Here is a 16,797-nt window from a genome sequence, read left to right as displayed (position 1 = left end):
AATCAGAAAGGCCTGATTTCATAAATATATAAAGCCTTACAGTATGAATCCAATGTCAGTAATGTGGAAACCAATTAAACCAGAAACCAATTCTGAAAAAGAATAGCGATGCAGGAGGTCTGACCCTGGCAGGCTGACAGAACTGGTTCCTCAGATTTGTTCAGTATGAAACATCAGAAGTCTTAGTGTTTTTTTTTACTGCAATCGCTACATTTTCTTTACTTTTTTTAAAAAAGCAAACGTTTTATTTACTCCACGTAGGTAAACAGATGATGTACAAACCCGCTCTGTTCATATCACGCTACCTTCACTCATAAATAATGTAATACCTCGTTTCTGACCACACAGAAATGAAGATCACATTTTGACACCATCAACAATCTTGAATTCTGATTTCTCTCAAATATTCACTGGCACAGGTAAGGAAACAACCAAAAAACAACATAAGCAAAATAAATCCTTTTTTTATTAGAAAAAGGTGTTTAGAGCTCTGGTATCACTTGTATTATCGGTTTCCAGCTTCTCAGTTTTTTCTAGTTTCAGTCTTGCTGCATTTTTTCCATTGGAAAAATTTTTTTTTACTCTGTCCATTGCATTAATGTTTGGGAGGATGTGGCTTCAACCAGCTGATTGTTTTCTTTGCTAAAGCAGGACTCTATCGGTAGCGACTATCTCCATCAGATCTTCAGGAATATCCATTGTGAAGCGCTTTGAGTGCCCAGAAATGCGCTATATAAATCTAATCCATTATGATTATTATCCCAGGTATATACAGGGTCATATGTAGTTGCATACCCACAATTCTTTTATTTCTGTTTCCACACACCTCCAAAAGTCTAATCATCCTAAAATCTAAGAGTGAAGTCACCCACCAATGCACACTTCCTCCAACACAGATCTGATGTTTTACCGTCTTGTTCGGTGACAGACGGAGTGTTAAAGTAACGCGTTTTTGTTTTACAATGTCCTAAACTCCCCTCTGTGGTTCTCAGCCTGTTGGTTCATTTATGTCCAGATCTGAAATGTTTCCTCCCATTTGTCCCTCTATTATTGCCCTTTTGCTTCTCCAATCCCGTCTTTCTTTAAACTGTGTGTGGTTGGATCTCTGCCACTGCATGGTAGGAGTCGCTTTTACCCGGTGTTGGAGAAGGCCTGGGCATGGCTCAGTGGGTTAGAGCGGCCCTGTCTTGTAACTGGAAGGGTTGCCTCGGTGTCGGATCCCATCGGGCCCGTCAGTGGCTACATGTCTGAGGTGGTCCCCTAATTGGCTCCTGATGGGGGTCCCGTGGTTAGCGCCCTGCCATGCAGCTCTGCCATCAGCTGTGTGAATGTGTGTTGAATGGATGGATCATGTAAGCACTTTGGATAAATGTGTGATATAAATACAACCATTACCCGCCACTGGTGTGCATGCCAGGAGGCGTAGAGTTAAATCTAAGCCAGTGCAAAGCTGGAAAGATTCATTTCATTGTAAAAATACTTCTAAATATTAACATTTAGGGGGTTAAATCAATAACCAGAGAGGACTTGTTGTGGTTTTGGTCCTCTTTTTGTTCGTCCAACTCCTCACAGATATTTGAGTGTATTTCTTCTACCAACGCCCCCTCTGTTCTGTCTGTGTGGATGTTCTATGTCTCTTTTCAGTTTTCTCTCAATTATTGTAGTTCCTTACCTTGTGTGCCCTCGAAGTTTGTGCTTCTTCTTGTATGCCGTCCTTCCTCTTTGATTGCTGCCTCCACACTCATCTTTTCCACCTGCTCGGCCGCCGTGCATCTTTATATTAGTTTCTCCGTCCGTCTTTTGTCGGTTCATTTCTTCACCAGTGTGCCTTTCGGCTTTTATTTTTTCAAAACCATTTTCCGTGGGTTTATTTAGTTCAGCTTTTTGCTTGGACTTTCCTCGTGATGGCAGGACCTCCAGCCTTTTCTTCACCACCTGCAGGTTTTTATGCGAGTTAGCGTGTTGGTAGTTTGCATTTATAAATGAAAATGAGAATGAATCAACAGGTAGTATAGAGAGTTTGCTCGACACATTTTTTCCATCTTAAAACATTAGAATTAAACCTACATTTGCATTCAGATCGAATTATGTATGACCTCTTTTCCTCACTGAATGTAGCATCTGTTCTGACAGAATAAGTTCAGTAGCTGGTTTTATTTTTATTTATTTCACCTTTATTTAACCAGGTAAAAGACCCATTGAGATCAAGAGCTCTTTCACAAGGGTGACCTGGCCAAGAGAGGCAGCAGCAAGTTCAAGTTCAAGTTTATTTGCCATTTGCAGTATAAAACCACATTGGAAAAAAAGGTGCAAGAGCTCAAAGTGTACTGTCAACATCTAAAAAACAACAGCAGTACAGAAGAAAGTAAAACAATAACAAAACAGAGAACATAACAAACAATGCCACATAAAATACCTAAAAATAAAATGCTTAAAACCAATAAATAGTTTGTAACAGAAATAAAAACATATTAAAACAAGATACATAGCAACTGTCAAAGTAAACAAAACAGACGGATAACAACAAACATTAAAATATTAATTACAGGTAATTAGATACATAAAATAACAGGAGTCATATTTACAGTAACAGTTTAAGAACAAAGGCACTGTTCAAAGGATTTACGTTGTCGATACCTTAAAATAGAGCGGAAAGCCTCCAATGAAACAAATTTTGACAACTTCAGTTTGGATTGGAGTTCATTCCAAGCAGAGGGAGCAGAGTAACTGAAAGCTTTTTTACCCATTTCAGTTCGAACATGATGAAATGTTTGAGTTTCTCATCAAAGCTTTTGAATCTGACTGATGATCTGATTGTACTGAATCCATGGAAGCAGCCTGCTATTATCCTGTGTGAGGTTTCTGTGAACATTTCAGTCTTTTCTCTTTGTTGGATTCGGCACCCAGCTGTTTGGAAGATAATCTCACTCTTTTTTTTTTTTACTGTTGGTGAGTTTATCACAGCTGGACAGTAATTATTTGTAGCATGTTATTGTCACTGTAACATTTATCCTAATTAAATCTCTACTCTGTGCTCATTTCTCATTGATTTGCTCTTCAGTGTTGGATTTCTGTTTAGCAGAGTAAATGCTGCATCTCTTGTGTATTTTTCCTGCTTTTCCAAAGTGTTTCCACTGCAGTCGGTCCGTGGGTTTTTCCAGATACGAGCTGAAGTCATTTGTGCTCTTCTGTTTAGAGGAGGCAGAGTTCAGGAATCAATCAGGACAGGGCTGCGAGCAGGGAGTAAGTTTTTTGTTTGTTTGTTTTATCGTTGACAAATGGTATGCTGTAGAATGGTTTTATCATTTCACGCATCGCTCGGTGTTTATCATCCTTAATGGCTGCCAATGATTTCAGCTCGCATGTAAATAATAATGCAAATCAGATTTTATTTTTATTCTTAAACGGCATGTGGTAGATTTTACTGTGTGGTGGTCAGATTATAGGGGGAAACTACCCGCACAGCAAGTTCAAGTAAAGATTTTGCTCTTTATTATTTTCTACAGCTCGAGTATAACTGAATGTCTGAATTCAAGCTTTAGCAAAAATGTTTCTCATCATGTTCATTAAGCCGATCAGCACCTGGGGAAATCTGTCTGTAGGTTTGTTAGATACTGGAGTTTTATTTTTCTACTGATTAATTGTTCAAGAAATTGGAAACGAACACGTGTAAGACATCAGAGCGGGAAGGTTACAACAGAGGAGGAAGGAAACTCAAAATAATTTAAGGTGATAAAACAAAACGGGACTTAAAAAAAGAGAGAAACATGACTTGATCTGGAATAAGGGCTCAGAATGAGGCTGTTGGTGTGTCTAGAGTCCCGCAGATTCTTAATAATAATAATAATGTAAGACAAGCGACGTCATGTACATCATACAAAGTGGAGAAGAGAGAATGTAAAGAGGCAAAAAAAAGGTGGGAAAGTAATGACGACTGAGCAGCAATGATTGTTCGCTGGACCTGAGGAGGAGTACAACACAGATAATAGGAGTCTGGAAAAAAATAAGCCTACGAAGCATCTATGTACGTTTGATACTTCAGGTGAAGATTACAGCCTATAAAGTAATTTATACAAATATTAAATTGTCGGACAAACAAGTTCCAATCTGCAGGTTTAAAGTATAAAATTTATGCATTCTATGATTTTTATAGTGATTAATAACGAACATCAAGCAGTAGACGTGACTTTAAGAAACTGACAGATGCAGAAAATGTGAAATTATAATAAGTAGATGTATGGAAACCATTCAGCTAAAGCAAATGCATTCTTCACAAACAGAAAAACCCAGCAGTGGAACAACCGAATGGATCATTTACGTTGCTGCTTCACGTGTGACGAGTCTCTGACCTCTCACTGTTTACATTCACATGTGCTCCTTTCCCCTGATATTAGCAGCGTTCCTGTCTGATCATTTCCACATCACAGCTCATGAGTAAATATTCATTTAGAGAAACTCGGAACCTCGGTTGACTTACGATCGCTCACGACGACAGAGGGAGATGTGATGGAGGATGCAGTGACGGAGCGGACGTTCTGGAACCGTCCAAAAGAGTCATTTTGGAATTTCTGCTTTGAAATTGGTTGTTTATTTCATGAATGTTTGAAATTACACCCCCTGTCAAAAGTTTTGAGACGGGTTCTCATTTATTTGAATGAGAAAGTGTCTCAAAACTTTTGACAGCGGGTGTATATGATCATTAAAGTAATTGGAAGCACATTAAATAAGATGTTAAAGGTAAATGTTTGGCTTCAGATCAAACGCTGTTTTACAACGTTCATTTGACATGACATGAACGAGTCGCATGACGTTTAGTTCAGGGCCACGCGTGTGCGATTGTGGGTCAGATGCAGCACAGGGATTGTAGGTTTTGTTTGTTTCATATGTTTTATGCACGGTTTAATTGTTAGCTAGCACGTGGGAGCCGTCTAACAACAGAAAACTAGCTTTAAAGACTTTATGGAATCCGTCTAATTAGAGACATTTTTGTGAAACTTTGTATTTCTGAAATGTTTGCATGTCATTTATCTTCATAGTTTTCACGGTGTCGGCTGACCGAAGAGCAAATAAATGCTAAAAGACGTGTGTGTGATGCACGGCCTTCATTATAGTCATTTTATGTGAATATTTCATCCAATCTGAAGCGATTCGGTTACACGACTGCAAATTTAAAACCATTTTTCATGAGAAGATTTGAAGTTTTATCTGATGTGATTTGGACAGCATTTAATGAAATCTGCTCACGTTTCAGTGCATCACCACCTTTTCCCCGCTGATTTTGTGTTGTACACAAGTCTAATCATCGACCAACAATAGAGCAGCGCTTTCCTTTATGCTTTTGTGGCCACCTGTAAGGTTCAAAGCTGCCTTTCTTTTTTAATCTGCTCATACAGTGTGGTCTCGAAGCTGCAGGAACATGGATTTTGATCCACAGTGTGACACAAAAACGTGTGAGTCCATGTGTGCAGATGGTTAAGGTCAACACATTATTACCTTTTTGAATGCCAGACCAGATTACCAAGACTGCAGGTCATTAGTATTCTACTAGGAACCTGAAGTTGTTGGCGTTAGGAGGATAAGATGGAGTTGATGCGAGGCTCTTCTTCACATGGACGGTGCACATGCTTTTAAAGCAGCCGCATGTTCATCAGGAAAGAAGTACATTCACTAAAGTTCATTCATATGTGACGTTACTCCATTTATTGTGATGCAACAACTCCAGTGAAGTTCAGCCTGGTTCTGTGAAGGATGTTTGTGTTCTAATTTATAAGAACAGGTAATGGTGCAGCAGTAGCTGGACGTTTACTTCCTGCTCCATCTTCAGTCTGTCATCAGTTTCAGACAGAAACCGACTTGTTAAAATCACACGTATTGCATCTAAAATTATACATCAACCCACACCTAACATATCTGAACTTAATAATAAGGCAACAGCCCGTCTTGCCAGATCAATAATTTCGGACACTGAACACCCTCTTCATCACATGTTCCAGCTCCTCCCCTCTGGACGCAGATTCCGAGCACTAAGATGGCATTATGTCCGTTACAACAGAAGTTTTGTTCCATCAGCTATCGTCATCCTCAATAAGCCACCGCGCTGAACTTGAACTCTATTTTTGTGTGTCATTTTGTGAATATTGTGAATTTTGTCTTTGTATGTATGTTATGATGTGTGACATGACAGCTTGTGGAAACAAATTTCCTTCGGGACAGTAAAGAGCTCTATCTATCTAAACAGAGAAAGCGTTCACCATTTTTTATTGCTGGGCAGATATCATAAAGCTAATGAGCTGTAATGTGTAGAATAATTCTCCGTGTCTGTGTACTGATTCAGACCTTAAAAGTTCCAACCTGAAGCAGGAATCCTACATTTAAAAGTTTAAGGTCAGCAGAAAGGCTTCGTTCATTTAGTGAATCGACGACCCAGAGCGTGTAAACAGCTGCTCTCTGCTGCAGACTGATTAAATAAATCCATTTATGTCTTCCATACTTTGCAGCCACAAAGCTTTTAACTTTGGAAGCTTCTCTGCACCGCCGGCTGCAGATGTTGGCTTTTTATCCGAGTTTTAGAACTATCCAAGTGTTGTGATGGAAACTGTTGTCTGATTTCTCCAGCTGTTGAACATGTGCATGTCGACTTTTAACCACAAGGATCAGGAGAAGATACCAGGACTGACGCACTGGGAAAACCTCCTAATAACCAGTTCACAGCCACCCAGAGCTCAGCTTAGTTTAACTCAGTTTAAAATGACAAATTACTAGATTAAAATGAGTTAAAATTACTGATTGTCTTTGAGAATACACTGTAAAAAATACTCATAAATTTTACGGTGGAAAAACTGTCAAACCATGACGGTAAAATCTGTAAATTCTAAAACAGCTCCATACAGTTTATATGAAACTGAATCTTAGCAGATAAATTAATCAGGAGAAACTGCAATTTTAATTTTTTTCTCTCTTCAAAGAATACATTTCCCGACTCTTGCAGAGTTATGGGAAAATGCCGTAGTATGTACAACATCAGTACTGGAATTTTTGCATTTATTTCTCAAAAAGAACACCAGTTTTCACAGTTAAATGTACGTACTGATGACGAAAAGATATCGTAATATTTATGACACATAACGTGGAGATTTTTGCATTTATTTCATGTAAAAAATACAGTAATACCTCCTCTCAAACTGATGTACTTTTGTGTTAAAAACAGACATATGCTTTAATATTTATGATGACTTTAACCAGAAGTTTTTGCTAAAAATACACATTAAATGTTAAATACACTGTTTACTGATAATGGGAGAAATGCTGTAAAATTTATAATAGGTTACACAAACTTTATTTTATTTGGTATTTTGAAGTAAAACTAAAATTTCTTTCAAGGTTAAAAAGTTTTTAAAATAAAATATGGCATGAAGCACATTTTTTAACCATAAAACCAGCAGCATCAATACATTTCTTTACCGTGAATAAGAAAAGTTTTACTGTAATTTTACAGTAGCATTCTGGCGATCACAGCTGCCAAAGTTTTACAGTAAAAATAACTTTTTTTTTACAGTGTACACTTTAATCCGTCCAATACTTTCTTCCTGAACAGATCTCGTTCAGTGTGCTGATCCACACATCTCTCAAAAATACATTTACAGTCTTTAAAGTCGACAACTCTTAGTTATTCTGGCAGTAAAAATGTTTGCTTTCCGGTCTCTCTTGTAAAACAGATGCTTCAACATCAGCCGTCTGCTGTCTGTATTCACCTAATTTACATACAAGAACATTTAAATGCTCTCATCTGATAAAGATAATGTCACGCTGCATACTCAGACCTTAAAGTGCCTCAGAGGAGAACATTCCTCTCGACTTGGAGGGTTTGCAGCACTCTTGGAAAGTGTTTCGCTCTTAAAATGAGGAGCTGTCTCTGGACTAAACACAGTTTTCAGGAGGTTTATTGCTGACCTGCCATCCTGTTAAAGCCATTAGCTGTTACTTTACCCAACCTGAGAGTCCAGCAGGAAGGCGTAGGCTGGTTTGTCTTCAACAGGAGGACAGGTGGTAAAACTAGCGTGGCCTGTTCCCCCTGAAGCTGATGAAGTGGAATGATTCAAACAGCAGCCGGCGCACAGATCACTGTCTGCCCTGCTTTTTCAATTTCACGCTTGCATTAAGTGCTGTGATTTTTTTTTTTTTGAAGTGCCTTCAGCAGATAGTCAAAGTGTTTTCTGATTGACGGATTCATTACGGAGCGTGTTTTGGAGTTCTGATGAGTTCTATCGTTTTCCTCCTCAGTCAGAGTGTGGAAGAGGCAGAAAGTCCATCAGCTACTTTTTCCAAACACATTAAATCGCACCGTTTGCTCCTTCTCTGTAATTGACTCAAAATATTCTGAGCTAAAGCGTGGAATATGTTTTTTAAAAAATGTAGATACAGTTGTGCAGGAGATGAGGATGTGTTGTTGGGCTTCGTGATCGCCTGCCTCCGAGACAAAAACCTCAACTTCATGCTGGATCTGTGCCTGATAGAAGCTTCTGGAGGGTTAGACTTGGAGCTGATTACAATTCAAAAGATGATTTTACTTTTTTAAATCTGTCTGAAGACACTTCAGCAGTTGGTATCAGGAGTTTACATGTGAACAGTTTGGAACACAGTGGGCTGCTCGGCTTATTTTTTGGAAAAAATGTAATATCTTGGCTAAAAATCATCCCCTGGTAGTGATTGAGGGCTCATTTGAACCGCAATATACTTGGGAATACATCTAAAAAGATATCTTTAAATTATATGAAAAAGTTAAGGCTGCAGGGAGATTTTTCTAGACATAAGTGTAGGGTTCCACCGATGGAATTTGGTGATTAAACGTAAATTTGAAAGGCGAGACATGATATTGCCTTCAAATGTTTTATTAACTAATTCTATGCAGAGTAAATGACTACTTTACAAAAAACATAACAGTGAAACATGAAGTCTAAACTGGAAAAATCTACCAAATTTCAAGAATTTTTAATGAAATCTGCCCTAAATTGATGCCTTAAATGACCATTTTCAAAATTTGAAGGCAGTTGTTACACTTAGAGACATCTAGAAGTCTTTTTATACTGCAAAGTTTGTGTATATTAGAAGTACTACTTACAGTTTGGATACATACGTGTTAACATCAATCGCCCACACAGGGGAACTTAGACCTTCTTCAGTAAAATTTGATCTGTGAGAGTTGCCATAAGCCAGATTTTCTGACACTTGTATTTTCCAACACCTGACATCCTATTCTTTCAGAAAATATATACTTTCCCATATCTGGCTTATGGCAAGTGAAAATATTCTGGGTGGTTCATGAAAATAGTGTCAGAAAAAAAAGTGAAAATTTACTATATTTTTTCAAACTTTGCAGAAATCTTCTAAATTTAAGCAATTAAGAAAATCTGGAGCAGGTAAACCTGAATATTGTTAAAATCTCAGGTAAAAATTATTAATTTCTCAAAAAGAAATAGAATGAAAAGCTCAAATATCAATTTTTTTTACGCCTGTGGAATGTGTCATTTCCTGAGATTCAAACTGGCCGAACTTTTTAAAGAATAGACCGTTTGACTTGATTTTTTTTTTTTGAACTGGATTTTATTCTACTATAAGAAAAACAAAAATAAAAGCAATTTGGAGGGGGTCAAATTTTCTAGATTTCCAGGTCCCAGCCCACTGTGTGGAAATTGCATCCAAATTCCATCGTCCTGCTTTAAAAATGCTCCTTACAGCGCCCTGAATGACGCTGATGTGACGCCTGAGCAGTCAGTTTGATGCCAGATGTGTTGAGAGAGTCGGCAATGATTCATCAGCTTAGTTCTTAAAATAGTCACAGACTGTTGTGACAGTCAAGATCCAGACATTTTAGGACGTCATTTTTGGGCTTCAAGAAAAACTCGTCAACGTATCTCATTATTTTCTGATATTTTATGAAGCAAGAAACGAACTTTCCTGGTTAATTGAGAAAATAATCAACACATAAATCGACCATAAAACTAATCAATGGTTGCAGCTCTGCTAAAGATGCCTTCAGATCGTGAGCGTTGTTAATCTTGGTGTTTCTGCGTCATCGTTTTATGTCAGATGATGGAGGGAATTCTGGATGAATTGTGACACTAAGTCGTAAATAAGTTTCACAGTGTAATAGACTGGATTAATAAATACAAATCTGCTCACAATTCTCTTGTGACTCTCAACTTCAGCTCTGAAGTTTGCAGAGAAAAGGGCTTCTGCTGTCAGATTAGAAGTTACCAGCAATCGAAAGTGGTTTAATTATATACAGAGATTTGATTCATTCTATAATTCAGTAATGTGAGCTTGAATATAATCATTTAAAAATGAGGAATATGTGGATAAAAGAAACCATTCAACGATAGCTCTTGGTTTAAATGAATTCCAGCTGACAGTGTTTGCATGTAAAGGTGCAAAGGCTCATTTTTCAGAGTTGTTCTGTCATTTGAATGGCTGTGTTTTTGTCAGCAGCTGTTTAAAACACTCCATCCTGCTGTTTCTGAACTTAAAGCACTCCGTACACTTTTTTCATTTACATAATTTGAACATCGACATGAGGCTCGCTTCGTCGAAACTCCACAGCACCAGTGACTGAGGTGTGTGAACAGTACTGTATAGAACTGAGTTTACCAACAGATAAAACACAGAGTAGAGTTTTTCCAGGAACCAGCGCCTTGTTTTATCCCAGGAAAAGCATTTATGAGTTCATCTCCACATTTCTTTCCTGTTTTCTCGTCGTCACATCTGCACTGAATTTTTAATGAAGGACAAACTATATTTCACAGCACTAAACTGCAAATTTAAAAAAAAATCCAATACAATGAAGCATCACTAATTATTAATCAGTTTAGACTGATTTTTCTTTTTCTTTTTTTTTGAGCCATGCGCTGTTTCAGGCTGTCTGCTTCTGTTTTTATGTTGCTTTTTGAGTTTTCTGTAAATAAAAAAAAGAATGCACAAGGGTCAGTATATAATTATGGGATTTTTTGTATCATTTTTTTTTGACATTTTTGCTGTTTTCAGGCCTAAAACCAACATGGCCGCCTATAACCAAACACCACATGGTATTTTAGAGAAAGATTCTTCTACATATTATACATACAACTGAGTAAAATTTAAATTAAAATTATTCCTAAAGATATCATAGTAAACCTGTTGACTACTTTATATGAAATAAGTCAGAAAGCCTTGGAGTCTTCCAGTCTTTTCTTCAGGAGGAAATGACATCATGTGGAGCAGGTCATGTGATCTGGAATTAACACACTTCCTGGAGAGGAGTTTTTGGAACGGGGAGCTTAGCACTATTTCTGAATCAGCTCATTTTATTATTGTTTAGTTCATTAGAAGGTGGTTGGTGTTAAATGTGGACAGTTATTTAGTTGACATTTGAGTGATATCCGGTCATTTTTTATTAATACATGATTGTTTCCATAATAATTATAGAATTTGTAAAGACATGATCATAATGAACAGAAATAACTTAAAGGGGACATATTATGCAAATCTCACTTTGTGAAAGTTTTCTAACAGTAGTGTGTGTTGCAGTAGCCTCATTATGAGGTTTGAATTTGAAAACTGTCTGTTCCCTCCCTGCCTTTCTACACCATTTAGTGAATATGACCGCTCAAACATCCGAGTTTGAGTTGGGTCCGCTTATGACAAAATAAGTGGATTTAACTCCTCCCCCTGACTGTGCCCCCCCCCCCCCCCCCCCCAAAAAAAAAAAAAAAAAGAATTCTCGGCAGCTGCAGGTGAATTCTCTGCAGCTGCAGGTGAATTGTCGGCAGCTGCAGGTGAATTGTCAGCAGCTGGTGGTGTTGAAGCTGTGGGTGTTCCACTCTGAACTCCTGCCATCCTGTTTGTGATTCATCCTGAAATAAATCAACCCTGTGTGAGCTGAGTGACGCCTGTTTTTGTAACCTCTGCATGTCTGTCGCCTTCACAGGAGCAGTCTGCCTTCGCGATCGCCTCTCGTTCCGGTTCTGTCAGACCCTCCGCTGGCTCGGCCGCTGCCTCCTGCCCAACGTTCAGTCGCAGTGCTGTAAAACCTGCAGCCAGCGCTCCCGATCCAGCGGCACGTCCCGCCACCGAGGTGCAGCTAAATAACCACTCACACCGCCAACGACAGGAGCACTGATCGAACCACTGAGTCATTTAAAGTCTGAGCCCTCTCCTGGTTTCCTCCAGTTATCTTCTGCATGTTTGCGCTGATGGAGTCAAATGTGCAGAACTGAAATTATCTGGGAATGTAATAATCAAAAAGCAGGACAGTGAGATTGTAAATATTTGTTTGCACTTTTTATACTACAGTTTGACTAGTTCCGTGACTCCAGATTTCTTTGTAGAAGGTTACGTAGCCAGCGTAGTGATGTTTTATAACACATGTAGACAAACCACTCATTAACCTCTGTGGTTGGTACAACAGCAGCAAAAACTGTACAGGTTCAACCAGCATAATGAAGCAGAAAGTACGTGGTGCATAAATGATTCATGTGATGTAGGAATAACTGACTGTTTGCTAAGCCCCGCCTCCTTAAAGGATGATTCCAGTTTATTTCAACCGGCTGTATCTCTGATTCATGTGTCTGCTGCAGCTCTGTGGGTCGTGCTAACTTTAAATTTTCTTCCTGCTTTGTAGAGATCTAAGGAAACAAGGAGTCAAAATGGTGTATAAGGGGCCAAAAGTGCAAAAATGAGGCGTAAAAACAAGAAACGAAATGACAAAAAATGAGACAAATGACAAAAATGGGATAAAAAATTACACAAAACGACAAAACACACAACAGTGAATAAAGCAAAACACCAAATGACAAAAATAAGACAACTGAAGCGAGACAAAAAGGAAACACGACAAAAACATGAGACAAATGACAAGTTAGAGGGAAAAAAGCCAAAAAAACAACATAAACAAGACAAAATATTATAAAAATGTGACACAAAATGACAAAAATATGACAAAAAAGTTGCAAAGTGACAGAAAAATGGACAAATGACAAAAAGAGACAACAAATTACATAAATGACGAGACAAAAATGGACAAAAGCGAGAAATAAAACGACCAAAAAAAGGCAACACAAACAAGACAAAAACACACAAAACAACACAAACGATGCTCAAAACAACGAATAAGACGAAACACAAAATGACAAAAACAAGACAAAAAAAGTGAGACAAACCCAAAACGACAAAAACACGAAACAAACGACAAAAGTCAGACAAAAAACAACAAAAACAACAAATCTAGTGTTTTACTTTATGATCAAAATAACTTGTCATGGTCTAGAAATGATTTTACATTTATAGTTTTACTAATTATGATAAACATTGACAGGATGTTTCATCTCCCCAAAATCAACTGGAAGGAGAAACAAAAGTTGGACACATGATGTAAAGTTGGTTACGATGAGTAAAGATGTATTTTATGTACTGGATATCTTGTTTGCTACGGCACAAACAAACCAGTTACCAGCAGTAATTCCTGATGCTGATTTCTGCTTCTTACAATCGATCAGACTTGAAAGCAAACTTTTAAAGTGATTTGTGACTCTCTAATCTCTTTAGAAGCTGCAGGGAGCTAACTCATGTGTGCTGTTTACAAAACAAGCGCAAAGTGCCGTCCATTGATGTGAAATCCAACAGGTTGAAATAAACTGCAGTCATCCTTCATTTACTGTTGCTACAGACGCTTGCTTTGCACTTATTCAGTTTACATAACAGTGGTGGGTTTAGCGTTAAAGTCTCATCAGTCTGACAGAAGCAGGTTCTCGTTTTTAGTCGGTTTCCTTCGATTTTTCTGAAATTACAGCCATTAGCTCCACAAGCTGTTTAAAAACTCAACCTCAGGCTGACTTGTTCATGTTTGAAGCTAACTTGTTTGAAAGAAACCCTTGAATCACGTCCTAATGTGCAGTAGATGGTGACAGACAGGACAGCGGCCTGACCGAGGCTGAAGCTGCATCATCACCAGGAGATGTTTCATGCAGAAGACACGGCAACGAAGAAGTCACATCGTTACTGAATGGCAGAGAAGAACCACTTAACCTTATTACTGAATGTTACGTACGATGTGGACAAACAACCCAACGGTTTGTTAAACAGAACCATCTGATCCAGAGTCCAATCTTTATGCTCCACAGCAAACTGATCAGTGGTTTTCTTAGAGCTACAGCTGGTTAGTCCCAATCCTTTGAGTTCCCTTCATGTGGAAATGTTCTTACTTTCTCTATTAAACAGCTGTGAGTTCTACTGTTGGTTTCCTACAATCATGTAAGAGATTATTCCTGAAGATGATGGTTCTCCACCATCCTTCAGGTTTTAATGACGCGTTGCACGGTTCTTAAACTGATTTTAGTCGTTTCATTTCCTTAGTTGTTTTCTTAGCATGATGCCGGCCAATGATTTGACCCTTCTGAGACAGATTAACATCCTTTATGACCACAGGATGTGTCTTCCATCATGGTTGTTTCAGAAATAAGAAGCTCCTCACTGCATCAGCTGTGGTTAAAGAAGTTGTTTCATCACTGCAGTAATTATCCAATGGAAGGCTCTTATCTGTTTGCTTCGTTAAATCCAGGTGGTGATTTTTTTCTCTTTTTTTTTGGGCAGGCAGTGTATTTCAGAAGATAGCAGGCACTTTCAAGAAATATGTAGCTGGTGATTGGATGAACCATCTGTCAACATCCATCACAGGCTAACCAGTAAACCTTCATAGGATACTAACCAGTAGATACCCATGTTCAATGGAATATGGGTATCTTTTGACCCATGTTGTGCATCAAAGGGTTAAAAAGATCTCCGTCCAAAGGAGCACTATGGAATAGTTTCAGAGATGATCTCCATCCATCCTGTGACCGTTAATGTCCACTGAGCATGCATGTGCTGGTGCACACAGGAAGTAAAAGGTTGGTTGTTTAGTTGTAGAGTCCCATGATAGAAGTGTGACCAATCAGAGGACATGTCATGACTGATAAGAACCAATCAGGAAGCAATGTAAGTGTCTGTGTAATCATTCTCCGTTTCTACCTGACTAAATGTCAAAACTGCAAACGGAAAGTCAGAAAATTATTGCAGAAGGTCAGAAGTGTGGACGAATCTGTCTTTTTAAAAAAAAAAAAAAATTTACATAAAGACGAGGCTTAATTTGTGGCTAAAGGTCATATTTTTCCCGCAGTATGTCTCTACTTTTAATAATAAAGGAGATTAGGCTGCAGGGTTTGCTGGACTGTGTGAGTGGAATCATGCAGAACTGACCTTCACTCAGTGGACTTCCTTCTAGTGATTAAGACTTTGTCACAAAATATGTAACCTCATCAGTGAAGCAGCTCGCTAACGGCACACAACTTTTGACATTGGAAGGAACAATGAGTTACTCTAGATAGCTGTAGTTAGCTTGACATACAGAGACTTGCAGCTGAAGTGAAATGTTTGTGGACTTTGTGTTTTAAAGACCACCCACCAGGTTTTACCATTAATTGCTTTTACTCTGTTCATCGTCCAAAGCTCCACAGTTTGCCAGCTGTCAGTAGTGAAGAGGAGGGGTGTTAGTGGACGGTCAGTCGGGCTGTTTACGTCTACTGCATCTTGTAAAAAGCCTTTTTGAAGTCGTATCTTTAACGAGCTTTCAACACACACATTTGTAAAAGTCACAAAGTAAAGTGTAAATGTGAAAAGCAAAAGCTGCAGGAGATGTTTGGTGCTAGAGGCCGTTCGGGTCGGGTGTTGGCAGGCCCAGTGCCTTTTTACTTGACTGTCATTTAATATTAGGGTTTCTATTAAACCGCTTCATTCAAACATGAGTCAAAATCAAGATGTGCTGTTTGAAATGAGTGTGAAAATGTTTGAAACTGAAGGAAACTGTCACAGAAAAGCATCCTATTCTGTCATCTGTGACATCTGATTTTAAAAATGGAATGTCTTCGGTACAGCTATATTGAACTTCCTTAAGAAGAAAAGGGAAAAAAATCTCCATGTTTTCTTCAGGCGAGTTATCCAGGGACGGCTTAGTGTCGTTCCATCCCTCACAGGTAGAAAACATAAGCTATATCTGGTAATTGACTTTTCATGTGTATTCAAATGAAATTCAGCATTTCTGGTGTATAAATATAATATGTCAACATATAAATTCTTTTTTTACAGTGATGCTCATTATGTTCCATTTCTCAAAATTGCATTGATCTTTAATTGTCCTCGAGATTCAGTTGATTGTCTGATGACCTTCTCCTTCCTTGGTTACCGTTGCTACGTCTGCCGAGTTTTTAATCGTCATGCAGCACATGTAGGGTTCAGGGATAACTGTGGCAGGTTTTACGATTAAAATAAGACTTCATTTTTACAAGAGTGAGTCCTCAATGTCTTGCAGAAGGTGAGCTGGCGCCGGCAGATCTAATTTGAGGAAGAAGTTGATCAGACTCCACCAACTCGGAGCTTTTTGATGTTTCCAGCTGTTCTGATGTGTATTCAGCAGCTCCGTACCATCCCTGCCTATAATAGCCCGTATGTGGCCTTTTCCCCTGATGAGAAATAAAGAAGCTCATTAGAAACTTGTTAAGTTATTGTTTAGATACACACATCATTGCATTGCCTACTGTTTTTCTTACCACATGCCACTTTTAGAGACATCTATCAGCTCTGACTAACGGCTAAGATGACAAATATCCCTTTGAGGAACAGATATGAGTAGTAATGACAGACTAACACAGTGCTCTTGAGGCATAATAGGAAAATTTATGTCCAAAAAAAACATCAACAGACAGCAGGTTAAACAGGTAATGTGTGTATTCTGTT

The 16,797-nt window shown here is 38.4% G+C and overlaps 1 protein-coding gene across 1 annotated transcript in view; it reads left to right on the top strand.

Annotated features, from left to right (window-relative positions):
- The window catches only part of LOC110956566 (A disintegrin and metalloproteinase with thrombospondin motifs 7), a 147,151-nt gene extending 130,598 nt beyond the window's left edge, over positions 1 to 16,553 (top strand). The window contains exon 24 of the mRNA XM_051936592.1: positions 11,960 to 16,553. Within this exon, the coding sequence (XP_051792552.1) occupies positions 11,960 to 12,120 (161 nt within the window). The 3' untranslated portion in view covers positions 12,121 to 16,553. The remainder of the gene's footprint in view (positions 1 to 11,959) is intronic.
- The last annotated feature ends 244 nt before the right edge of the window (positions 16,554 to 16,797 follow it).

The sequence above is a fragment of the Acanthochromis polyacanthus genome, chromosome 2 (genome assembly GCF_021347895.1).
Source record: "Acanthochromis polyacanthus isolate Apoly-LR-REF ecotype Palm Island chromosome 2, KAUST_Apoly_ChrSc, whole genome shotgun sequence".
Classification (NCBI taxonomy): Eukaryota; Metazoa; Chordata; class Actinopteri; family Pomacentridae; genus Acanthochromis; species Acanthochromis polyacanthus.
Note: the sequence above shows the minus strand (reverse complement) of the source record. Positions and strands in the feature narration are given on the sequence as shown.